Below are 12,866 nucleotides of genomic sequence, written 5' to 3' on the forward strand. Positions count from 1 at the left end.
TGTGTTGAGAAATACAACACATAAGCAATAAAAACACTATTACGAAGCACACAGCACCTAGCACAACACAGTACAATTGCTAGAACAGGCAAAAAAATAATAATCATCAAGTAGTCCCAAGACCACCAGCAATTTTTGAAGCGGCCCATTGGTAAAAAACTTTGGGAGCCACGGATGTATTCTAATCTAAGAGTCTCCTGTACCTTTAAGAAACAAACCCAGCCACCAGACCCCTTGGGAGATTTCCAGTCCAATCCTACAGCCGCACCCAAGAATCTCTTTCTATCAACTGATTGGTGAATGTCGGCATTAAGCCCTCGCCTTTCTCTTCCAGAAGTCGCATCGATTGGTGCGGTTGCATCACTAGTCACAATGCTTCCTCTTCTGATTGGCTGTCTTGACACGGTAGGCTGATGCCTCCGCCTCCGTTTGGGCAAACTAGTTACTTTCAAGCGCCCCGCCCCGCCTTTACATTGTATGATGTGAACGAGTTGCGTTTAAGTAGAAAAGGGGGAAAGGGGCATGAGTGCTACTTAGCGGAGGGGTCTACTGTGATCTGCAAGAGAAAACCATCAGCCTGGGGAGATCTTGGAGGTGAGTATTTTGGATATTTATCCAGTGTTCTACGTTGGACGGGGAAATCATACAAGCGAAAGTAGTCAGAGAGTGCAATCAAGTATTGATGCGGTTAACATGGTCGGAAGAGAGGGACAAGTGTGTGTTACTATTGTTCTGCTCCCCCCCCCAAAAAAAAATCCTGAGCCGATTGCTTTTGAGCCCTACCTGAAAGTCCAGCTCCAGTGAACCAGTGTGTTAGAGGGATCTGGAGAGATGGTTCTGCTAGTTGCCGTCTGCCATGCTTCGCGAGAGAGGGTTTAAGCAGTTTGCAAATAACGCTAGGAATAGCCAGAAAGACGGGGAGTGGGTTAGTGTGTGTGAGGGAGAGAGCGAGAGCGAGCGAGCAGGCAATCGGGATTCTAAAAATCTGGCTTCGAGAAAAATCCTATAATGCAAACAAAATCGGCATTGCTGTCTTGAGTTTCAAAGCTCGCTTCTTCTTGAGTTGGCTCTCTTTTCCCCTCACCCTTTTACTTTATGTTTTGATGCAAAACCTTTGGAAGTGCAAACATTTTTTCGTGAGTGCTAATTTTAAAAAATGCAGCAATTCATTAATGTATAGTTACTATAGTATTGGAAGTGGAAACATTGTTTTAGGAATTCCCATTTTAAAAAATCCTTTCTTTAATGTATGAGGGTGATAATTCGTACATTAAGATAGGACAAGGGTTCACTCTATGGCATATGAGCTTTTTGAGTTAACACCCATCTCTTTCTTAAGCTGTATGTTTTAAAATAAAATCGGAACGTCAGTGTGGGTTATTGTGGACAAACACAATGTATTTATGAATGTCTCTTAATGTATGTTTGTGGTTTTGAGGGGTTACTTTACAGAATGATTTCTAGAAGGTGGTGAGTGCCAAAACATAATCGTTTTCATAACTCTTGCCTGCTCTCTTGAGTATATTTGAATGCCCAGAGGTGCCTTAATTAGGGTCATGGATTGCTGCTTTCCTCCACTAAATGCCTCGTTTCCCTACCAATACTGCTATATGAGACCCTGGAATGATCTAGTCTTTGTCTGCTGAACTCAGACAAAGCCTTAAAATCCAGATCATCCTCCTTATTTTATTGTCCTAATTCATCTGAGATTATATATATATATATATCCACACATGTACATATATACATGCATATGCATCTGGTGGTACTTGAGGGGTGGGGGAGAGAAAGGAATATCTTGTGTGATCTATATCAGATTATTCTGACCTTGTGTGAGACCAACAAACTCTGCCTGAAGCTTGGATAACTGGATGTGTTTGTTCATCAGTTGCATATAGCTGGGAAATACCTTTAAAGTGATATTTGGAACACAGGATGGTTTTGATACAAAAGCCCTCCATTTCCTCCACCACTCAGTTCTGTGAATAAGACCATGAACCAAACCATTTGTAATCGTAATTGGTTCTTTAAAATTCAGCAGCAAACAATCGTCCTTGCTTTGGAGAGCAAACTAGAAGAAGAACAAATGACTGACATCCAGAGAACCTCTCTGTTTAGTGGTGTTTTTTTTTAAAGTGTGTCAATATGAGCAGAAGCACCTGATACAGATGCAATTGCTTGCTATTTAAGCTGCTATTTTTGACATCTGCCCTCTCCCCATCTGGACATCAGGAGTTTTCCAGCTATGTGTTCGCCAAAAGAAAGACAGACTCTTTGCTCAGCATAGTTAACATCTTGGATCCGATCTTCCTCACTGAGTATTTGGGGACCCACCTTCTTGCAGAGATAATTTGGTCAGTTCTGCTTATTTTTGACAAGTCTGTGTCTTTGTTGTGTTCCAATATTTCCCTCCACATTCTCTAGGCTCGTAATGGATTCTCTCATTCAGCTATGATTGTGTGTGTTTTTCTTTATCCTAAAAACATCCTCTTGGAAAAGTCATACTTTTAATGGACTAGATACCCAGTAAGAAAAATGCTTGGCTTCTCTAGGGAGGGAGTTCCACCACCAAAGTGCTGTGACCAAGATGGCCCTGTCCCAATCCTCAGACGGCAAAGGGATGCAGAACAAGGCCTCACATGATGACTGCAGTAGGGGGGCAGGCTTATGAGAGGGAATGCAGGCTTTCAAATATCCTGGTCCCAAATTGTCCTGGGTTCTAGGGTAACAATCAGCACCCTGAACTGAGCCTAAAAATGAACTGTGAGCCAGTGCAGATTGAAGGAAATGAGTCGCTTTTGGCAAAAAGTGAGCTACAGACAGTGCTCTGGCTACTGCATTTTTTACCAGCCGAAGTTTCCAAACTTACTTCTTTAATAGCAGCCATGCGCAGAATGCATTGCAGTTAATCTACCCCTGTCTCCAGTATGATGCTGCAGGTCATGTTATGGTGGCCCAGGTCCAGTCCCTGGTACCCCCTCTTTAAGAAAGGCTGCCTTGTAGAAGCTCTAGCGAAAAATCAGATAACCCTTATACGGCATTGACTGTCCAAGGTTTCCGTCAACAACCCAAGAGCCTGTCTGGATCTGACCAAAAGCCAATCTAGCCTTGAATCCTGTTTCCCATACAGGCTGACGAGACACCTAAGCAGGACATGAGGGCAATAGCCCTCTCCTGTTGTTCCCTGGTGATCATTATAGACTGGCTTGGTGCTCCTGATCCTGGAGGTAGTATATAATTATCATATCCTGGACAGTGGTGGCTGGCGCCCATGGACCCTGGTGGGGTGGCAAGCAGGGATGCCAACAGAAGGCAGAGCCAGAGCCAATGGCAGGCGGAGCCAAGTAGTTCTGCTTTTGCCCTCATCCCCTTCTCTGCTTGTTCTGTTCTAATGTGCCTTCAAGTCGATGGAAACTTATGGGGACCCTATGAATCAGCTACCTCCTGTAGCATCTGTTATAAACCACCCTGTTCAGATCTTGTAGGTTCAGATCTGTGGCTTCCTTTATGGAATCAACCAATCTCTTGTTTGGTCTTCCTCTTTTTCTACTCCCTTCTTTTTTCACAGCATTATTGTATTGTCTTTTCTAGTGAATCATGTCTTCTCATGATGTGTCCAAAGTATGACAACCTTGGTTTCATCATTTTGGCTTCAAGTGATAGTTCTGGTTTAATTTGTTCTAACACCCAATTATTTGTTTTTTTCGCGGTCCAGGGTATGCACAAAACTCACCTCCAACACCACATTTCAAATGAGTTGATTTTTCTCTTATCTGCTTTTTTCAGTCTCCAACTTTCACATCCATACATAGAGATCGGGAATACCATGGTCTGAATGATACTGACTTTGGTGTTCAGTGATACATCTTTGCATTTGAGGACCTTTTCCAGTTCTCTCAAAGCTGCCCTACCCGGTCCTAGCCTTCTTCTGATTTCTTGACTATTGTCTCCATTTTGGTTAATGACTGTGCCGAGGTATTGAAAATCCTTGACAAGTTCAATGTCCTCATTGTCAACTTTAAAGTTACATAAATCTTCTGTTGTCATTACTTTAGTCTTCTTGATGTTCAACTGTAGTCCTGCTTTTGTGCTTTCCTCTTTAACTGTTCTTGCACTCAGGTCCTACTTGCGGGCTTCCCCCAGGCACCTGGTTGGCCACTGTGAGAACGGGATGCTGGACTAGATGGGCCACTGGCCTGATCCAGCAGGCTGCTCTTATGTTCTTAACTTTCATCAGCATTCGTTTCAAATCACTACTGGTTTCTCCTAAGAGTATGGTATCTTCTGCATATCTTAAATCATTGATATTTCTGTCTCCAATTTTCACACCTCCTTCATCTTGGTCCAGTCCCGCTTTCCGTATGATACGTTCTGCATATAGATCAAACAAATAGGGTGATAAAATACACCCCTGTCTCATACCCTTTCCAATTGGGGACCAATCATTTTTTCCATATTCTGTCCTTACAGTAGCCTCCTGTGCAGAGTATAGGTTGCGTGTCAGGACAATCAGATGGTGTGGGACCCCCATTTCTTTTAAAGCATTCCATAGTTTTTCATGATCTACACAATCAAAGGCTTTGCTGTACTCTATAAAACACAGGATGATTTTCTTGTGAAATTCCTTGCTCCGTTCCATTATCCATTGCGATACAGTCTCTGGTACCTCTTCCTTTTCTAAATCCAGCTTGGACGTCTGGCATTTCTCACTCCATATATGGCAAGAGCCTTTGTTGTAGAATCTTGAGCATTACTTTACTTGCATGTGATATTAAGGCAATAGTTCGATAATTACTGCATTCCCTGGGATCCCCTTTCTTTGGAATTGGGATGTATATGGAACGCTTCCAGTCTGTGGGCCATTGTTTAGTTTTCCATATTTCTTGACAGATTTTTGTCAAAATTTGGACAGATTCAGTCTCAGTAGCTTGTAGTAACTCCATTGGTATGCCATCTATTCCTGGTGATTTGTTTCTTCCAAGTATTTTAAGAGCAGCTTTCACATTACATTCTAAAATTTCCAGTTCTTCATCATACGGTTCCTCCGTGAATGAATCTGTCATCCTGTCATCTCTTTTACAGAGTTCTTCAGTGTATTGCTTTCATTTTCCTTTTATTTCATCTCAGTCAGTCAGTGTGTTTCCCTGTTGATTATTCAACATCCCTACTCTTGGTTTAAATTTCCCTTTTATTTCTCTAATCTTTTGGAATAGGGCTCTTGTTCTACCTTTTTTGTTGTCCTCTATTTCTATACAATAACTATTGTAATAGTTCTCTTTGTCCCTACGTACTAGTTGCTGTATTACTGCATTTAGGGTTCTCACCGTGTTTCTGTCCCCTTTTGCATTTGTTTTCCTTCTTTCTTTAACCATTTTAAGAATTTCTTCAGTCATTCTTTGAGGCCTTTCTCTCTTTTTAACTAGAGGTATTGTCTTTTTGCATTCTTCCCTGATAATGTCCTTGACTTCAGTCTATAGTTCTTCTGGTTCTATATTGACTATGTTTAAAGTCTCAGATCTGTTCCTTATTTGATCTTTATATTCTTCCGAGATGTTATTTAAATTGTATTTTGGCATTGTGATTGCTTTGTTGTTCTTCTTTAGCTTTACTCTGATTTTCGATATTACCAGTTCATGATCTGCTCCTGGTCTTGCTTTTGCAAAAATTATGTAACTTCTTCATCTTCTATGATTTGATTCCTATATTGACCATCTGGTGATGTCCACGTGTACAGTTGTCTTTTCAGTTGCTCAAAAAATGTGCTTGCACGAAACAGATTATTGGCTTCACATAATTAAATTCGTCTTTCTCCTGCTTCATTTCTATCTCCTAAGCTCCATTTCTCCACACTTTTAGTTCTTTTCTGTTCCCTGTTTTTGCATTCCATTCCCCCAATTATCAGAACATCTTGTTTTGGTGTGTGATCAATTTCTTCCTGTACTTCTGTGTAAAATCTCTCCAGTTGCTCCTCTTCTGTGTTTACTGTTGGAGTATAGACTTGGATGATGGTTATGTTAATAGGTTTCCTCTTTAATCTCATTGATATAACTCACTCAGACCTTGCGTTTGAGCTCCTAATTGCTTTTGCTACATCACTTCTCACTATTAAAGCAACCCCGTTACTTCTTAATTTCTCATTTCCTGCATAAAATATTTTGAAGGTGCCTGATTGAAAATATCCCATTCCCATCCATTTTAATTCACTCACGCCAAGTATTGTAATGTTGATACGTTCCATTTCTTCCTTGACAATTTCTAACTTTCCCTGGTTCATGCTTCTCACATTCCATGTTCCTATTGTGTATGTTGCACAACTCTGGACTCTCCTTTTGCATCTGTTCGCATCAGCCTCTGGGCTTCCTTTCGGCTTTGACCCAGCTGCGTCATTAGTCAGAGCACTACTGGTACTTGTCCGTTGTTCTTCCCCACTAGCTCGGTGAGTGCCATCTGACCTGGGGGTCTCATCTTCCAGCACTATCTCGTATTGCATTTTGGATACTCTGTTCATAGGGTTTTCATGGTAAGAGGTATTCAGAGGTGGTTTACCATTGCCTTCCTCTGAGTTTGGATGCATTTTAGTCTGTTGTCTCAGCTTTGACCATTCCACCTTGGGTGTGCCTGCTAGGAGTCTAGCCTCTTGGTCTAGACTCCTGACAACATTGCTCTCAGCTTCTTTGACACTCTTGAGTGGAAGATACTTTTTATGCCGACAGGCCTATGCAGCTGTTTAAACTCTCTTGATTTGCCAGTCCTTTTAATGCTTGGTTTGTACTGTTTTTGTGGTGTCTTATGTTTTATTCTACTTGTGTGTCTATATGGCTGTATGTTGCGTTGATATTTTATGAGTTGGCGGTTTATAAATATTTTCTATACATCACCCATGGCTAGTAGCCGCTGATAGCCTCATCCTCTCTGAAGATATTTACAACTGTCCTATGCTGGTGGCCATTGCCACATCTTGTGGTAGCAAATTCCATAGTTTAGCTACACTCAGTGTGAAGAAATACTTCCTGCTGTCTGTCCTGGACCTCCTGTCATAAGAAAAGAGCTTCTCTCTGCTTACAAAAATGCCTCATTTTTTTATAAACCCATGGCCAGGGGTGTAATCAGAAGCACTGCATGAGGTCAGAATTGCTCCCTGCTCCAGTCCCTGTTTTTCCTTGACTTCCATGGCCCTGTTTTTCCAGTCCATGACTTCTGAGAGAAGTCATGTGTCGCCTCTCTTTTCTGCTCGCTGAGGATTTTCCCAGTTAGCTTGCAAGCCCCTGGAATTCTTCTCTCTGCATTGGTTCTAGTGTTGAGACAGTTCTGGCTAGGTGATGGTTAGAAAAGGAGCCTAGGAAGTTACACTGAGTCAGACCTTTGGTCTGTCTAGTTCAGTATTGACAGCACTGACTGGCAGCAGCTCCCCAGCTGGAGTCTTTCCCAGGCCTACCTGGAGACACCAGGGATTGAGCTTGGGACTGTCTGGATGCAAAGCCGATACTCTGCCACTGAGCTGCAGTCCTCCCCTGAAGTCGTTAACAGCTGGTTCACCTTTGACTCCATTGTTAATGGACCGTGTATATTTTTCAGGACCATCCATCTGAAGGGCTGCCTGCACCCATGTGAATCTGCCCAAGCCTTAAGGTCAGCATCTGGGGCCTTGCTCTCTGTCTCACCAGCGAGAGCTCTCAGGTTGGCGAGTACCAGGGACAGGACTTTTTCTGAGGTGGCCTCTGAAATACCCTTTGTCGGGAGATATGCATTGCTCCTTCTTCGTGGTTGTTTTAGGTGATCCTTTAAAGACACTTTTATTCTGGTCTGTATTTGGATAATTCTATGGATCTCTGTTTTAACAAATATTGATCTGTTCCTATTTTTAAAATGTTAATACTGATGTTTTACATAATTTGAACAACTTGGGATCTTGTTGTATATGTAAGCCACCTTCTGAGAGTATTTGTACCCCAAAAGGTGGGCTAAAAATCTGTTAACAAAAAAACAAATGCACTGGAGAGAGTTTGGCAGCAGAGTATAAGCCTTGCATGAAGGTGGTCCAACACTGAGTCCTTGACATCTCCAGTTAAAAAGGGTCTAGGGAAATAAGACTAAGGAAGTTCTGACCAAGACCCTGAAGAGTTTCTGTGAATCGCAGTAGCCAGTGTTTGTCTATGTCAGGGGTAGAGAAACTGTGGCCCTTCCAGGTGTTGTCGGGCTCGCAACTCCCATCAACCCCAGCCATCATGATTGACAGTCAGATATGGGGTGGGGATTTGTGGGCCTCCAGGTGTTGAACTACAAGTTCCTCATCCCTGATAGGCGACTTAGGGCAGACTTGTGGCCCATTGCTTGGACTCCATTGATTGGAGCAGAGTGCACACCACTTAATATAACACTTTAGAGGAGCCCTCCACAAGCTGGTGTCCTCCAAATGTTTTGGACTACAACTCCCGTCAGTCCCAGCCAGCATGGCCAATTGCTAGTGATGATGAGAGCTGTAGTTCAGCAATATCTGGAGGGCCAAAGATTCCCCAGCCCTGACTTGCATTATCTCGACTCTTGTGGCAGCCCTGAACAATGAACCTGGTGAAAATCATGATAGTCAACAAGTAACATGTTTCTGCATTTTTCCCATTGATGGGACTGCAGGGAGCACTGATCACATGAACAGTGTTAATATTGTATAGACTGAGCCCATAAAGAGGGGAATGGGATCTTGGTGGCAAGCCCAGCCCCCTAGTTTGGTCATGTGAACAGACCACACATGCATAGGCTGTGAACATATGGTTGGGGCCTCAAAGCATGTGTTCGATTCTTTCCACACTGAGAGCCAGTGTGGTGTAGTGGTTAGAGTTTGGGGCTAGGACTGGGGAGACCCAGGTTCAAATCCCCACTTGGCCATGAATCTCACTGGATGAACATGGGCCAGTCCCTGTCAATCCACCTAACATCTTCTAATGGGCACTCTTAGTGGTTTCTCACGCCTCTGAGGTTCAGTTGGCCTGCACTAGGGACTGAGCCTTCAGTATGGCAGGCCCTGCCCTGTGGAACTCCCTGCCGATAGAGACTCGGCAGGAACCACCCTTCTTTTCTTTCAGGCGTCTCCTGAAAACTGAACTTTTTAAACAGGCCTTTTAATATGAATTTTCTTTTCCAACCGATGCAGTACTTGTGGATGCTTTTATTATTGTTTTTAATGATGTTCTTATTGGTTTTTAATCCTGTTATGCTTTTGTATGTTGTCATGCTGCCTTAATATACTTTTATGAAAAGTGTGGCTTGTAAACATTTTAATAAAAACATAAATAACGTACCCTGCAGGATTTTTGTGAGAATAAAATGCAAGTGCTCTATGTGGGGCTTCCCTTGGGATTGGTCTGGAAACTGCAGCTGATGCAAAATGCTGCAGCCAGGTTGTTGAGGGGAGCACCTGAACATGCACATGTTGCACCTGTGCTGAGTGAACTGCACTGGCTGCTGATCAGCTACCGGCCCATGCTCAAGGTCTTATTAATGTATAAAGCACTGAACAACTCAAGACCAGGTTATTCGAAAGACTGCCTGCCCCTGTGTAGACCTGTAAGATCACCTAGATCAGGTGTGAGGAACCTCTGGTCCTCTGGATGCTACTGAACTACAATTCCCATCATCATCTCTGGCTGTTGACCACGCTTGTTGGGGCCAATCGGAGTTGTACTTCAGCAGCATCAGGGGGGGAAAGGTTCCCATCCCTGACTTGGATCATCTGAGGAAATTTTACTTGTGGCACTACACCCTAGAGAACAATAGGGCGGTGTTCTGAAAACAGGCATTTTCTGCCTTTTCCCCTCTGCCATATGTGAAGCAGCAACCATCAGTTGCTTCAGACGTCTTGTAAAGGCATATATTTTTGCCCAGGCTTTCCCTTTCCTGCAAGTCTGAACCTTGTTTATGTTTGAATCCCCTGGATTCCTGATTTATTTGTTTTTTATATGCTTGTACGCTGCTGTTTTGTTGGTTTGCGGTTGCACTTTTGTTTTAATGGCATTGCTTGTTTTTATATTGTACACCGCTTAGAGATTTTAAAAAATATTGAGTGGTTTATAAATGCTTTGAGATAAATAAAATGGGTGTGTTGGGGAGACATGCTGCCTTGAGCTTGTTGGATGAAAGGTGGGATACAATTGTGATCATAATATATAGCTTAACATATGTTACTGAAAGTGCTGTGTTTTAAACACTTGACTATGTCGTTTCAGTCATCCTCACAACAACCTTGTAAGGCAGCTAGTACTACTACCCTGGAATAAAGGGTGTGGAGGCGGGGGCTGAGAGGGGAGGTGCTATCATTTCTGGAGGCAGTCAGTGAATGTGTGTCTGAGATGAGGTTTGAACTAGGGCCATCCAGGCTAAAAGCTCCATCTCCATCAATGCACTTCCCTTGATCTAGTTAAAGCATGAACTGTGTGCCTCATCTCCATAATTCCAAGCAATTTGCTGGTTCATCAACTTCTTAAGCAACAGTCAGAGTTAAGAGCAAGTGGAACAAGATAGACAGGACCAGGCAAAATGTGTGGACAGGCTGCAATTAAGCATGTGCCTCAGAACAGCGTCTACTCTGTGCTTAAATATCCAGCCTCTGTGCCAAGCTAAGCAAGATTCTGCGCCTAGAATATTTAAGTTCTGCAGCTTGAGTTTAAAAAAAAAAAGTGTGTATCTGTTTTAAGCATCAGTTATTTTAACTTCTTATTTAAAAGATGTGTATCCTGCCCTTCAGATTCTTCGTGAAGGCAGCATACAGAGAATGCTTGTGGGTTTTTTTAATGGAACAGTAAACTAAGTGGTTAAAACAGCAAGTAATGAGGGTAACAACGGCAGAATAAAATCATATTAATAAAAGCCTGGGGAAATCAAATGCACTTGATGCCAAGAACGCACACCAAAGAAAAGAGTAGGTTTCCAAGAGGAACAGCTCCCTAGGAGAGTGTGCCACAGCTGAAAAGGCCTTTTCAGCATTTGCCACTTGCCCAGATACAAGCTTCTGACAAAGATCTTTAATGCACAGGCAAGCACATATGGAAAGAAATATTGGTTCCGGTATCTGGTTCTCAGGACACATTGGTTTCTTCCTTCCATGGGGAAGGGACTGTATAGAACTTTAGAGTCCTTGTATCACTGACAATCCTTGTCATTTTTGCATCTCTTCAGTCCTGAGGACTAGAGCCTTGCCTTTTATTTAAAACTGAAAAGCTTACGATTCTGCAGGTGCATGGTTGTGTGTTGCATGTCATATTGCCTGAGTGCAGAACATGGAATATGGCCACATCCCTTGATACCAGGGGTGGCTAAGAATTTAAGCCTACAAGGAAATCCAGGAACAAGTTGCAGGGTGTCTGAATTGTTGAGAAAACGCCATGTCCAATGGACAAGGTGGATAAGGTTTGCATTTTTTTTATTTTTTTTTTATATGGCTTCATCTGTTGCCAGGGAAGCCTGGTAATCTACTGGTCAGATGTGCTGCTGTAAGTAGGGATGGGGGACAAATTTGACTCCGTTCACATCTGCAGCTGAATCGATCAAATTCACACTTTCAAAGCAACGTGAGACTTGAAACACTGCCATCCTTCCAAATTTGCACTCATCCAAATTTTACAATGCAGTTTTCCAACCAAACAATGTTTGCAAAAATGCATATATATTTGGAAAAAATGTACAGAAAAATGAATATATTGGTGAAACTAACAGACAAAATGCATTATGTTAGGAGAAATTTCCTTTAAAAATGTGTACATTAGTCACAACTGCATACAAGAATGTGTTCGTTTGGAGAAATTAACACTAAAATGCTGACAAACTTTCATTAAAAAAATCACAAATTGCTGCAGAAATGTGGAGAACTGAATTTAAGACTGCAAAAAATTGGAGAGTACTGAAACGATCTTCCACCTCTAGTTGGAAGTGTAAATGTCTATACTTGTTTACAGAGTTGCCTGTCCTCCTGCCCCTTGCAGACTGGAAATGACATTGCTGCCTCCTCCTCCTGAGTTGTGTTGCTTAACAGTCTTTCCTCATCAACTTTCACCCCACAGTGGGGGTTAGGGCTGCTTCAGTAGGCTGAGGTGCCCCCCTGCCAACACTGGTAGTTCTCTTGCCTCATTGTGGGACGCTGAGCCATTGCAACCTGCCTACTTCCAGTTACTGATATTGTAAACTTGTCGGTCTCAGGCCAGCCTGTCTTCGCCCTGTAGCCATAGTTGATGAGCGTCTTTGATTGAGTGGGGGGAGTCAGAAAGGTCAGAGTGAAACGCCAGGAGAAGACCTGGTGTTTGTGTTGTGACCTTCTACCCTATGGGCGACCCAAGTTGTGTCTTTGCCTGTAGGGTGTGCCAAAGGGAAAGGGTCAGAGCTCTTTGCCTCTATGAACGAGGGTGTTGTTTCACTTCACACCTGGCTGTGCGATCAGGATCTTGGCAGTCTCTTGAAATACACAAAAAAACCAAGGTAGCCGTGTTGCCCCCTAAGAAAAATTCCATAGTAGGGCAAGAAATTTCATTGGGCTACCCAAAATATTGTAAGAACAGAGCAAGGGCCGTACCTCTGTGGTAGAGCATCTGCTTTGCATGCAGAAGGTGCCCACTGCCAGGTAGCATGGACTAGAGCTAGATGGACCATGAGTCTGACTCGGTATAAGGCACCTTCCTGTGTGCCTAAGCGTTCAAGTTCTCCAGAACTCTTCATCAGGCTGGGTGTTAAGCAAAGCATCAACAGGGGAGAGGGGGAAAACAAACACTGATGGGTGTTAAAACCATAAAGCCTGCATTGGTATCAGTCTTGGGACAGACTGGAGGAAGAGGAAGCCGTCTTAACAGACTGGGCCAGCCGTTCCCCAACCTCATGTCCTCTAG

The 12,866-nt window shown here is 43.0% G+C and overlaps 1 protein-coding gene across 1 annotated transcript in view; it reads left to right on the top strand.

Moving 5' to 3' along the window:
• The first annotated feature begins 380 nt into the window (after positions 1-380).
• The window catches only part of KLHL25 (kelch like family member 25), a 47,605-nt gene continuing 35,119 nt past the window's right edge, over positions 381-12,866 (top strand). Inside the window, exon 1 of the mRNA XM_061595616.1 lies at positions 381-594. Coding sequence (XP_061451600.1) covers positions 414-594 — 181 coding nt within the window. The 5' untranslated portion in view covers positions 381-413. The remainder of the gene's footprint in view (positions 595-12,866) is intronic.

Source organism: Rhineura floridana, chromosome 14, assembly GCF_030035675.1.
Source record: "Rhineura floridana isolate rRhiFlo1 chromosome 14, rRhiFlo1.hap2, whole genome shotgun sequence".
NCBI lineage: Eukaryota > Metazoa > Chordata > Lepidosauria > Squamata > Rhineuridae > Rhineura > Rhineura floridana.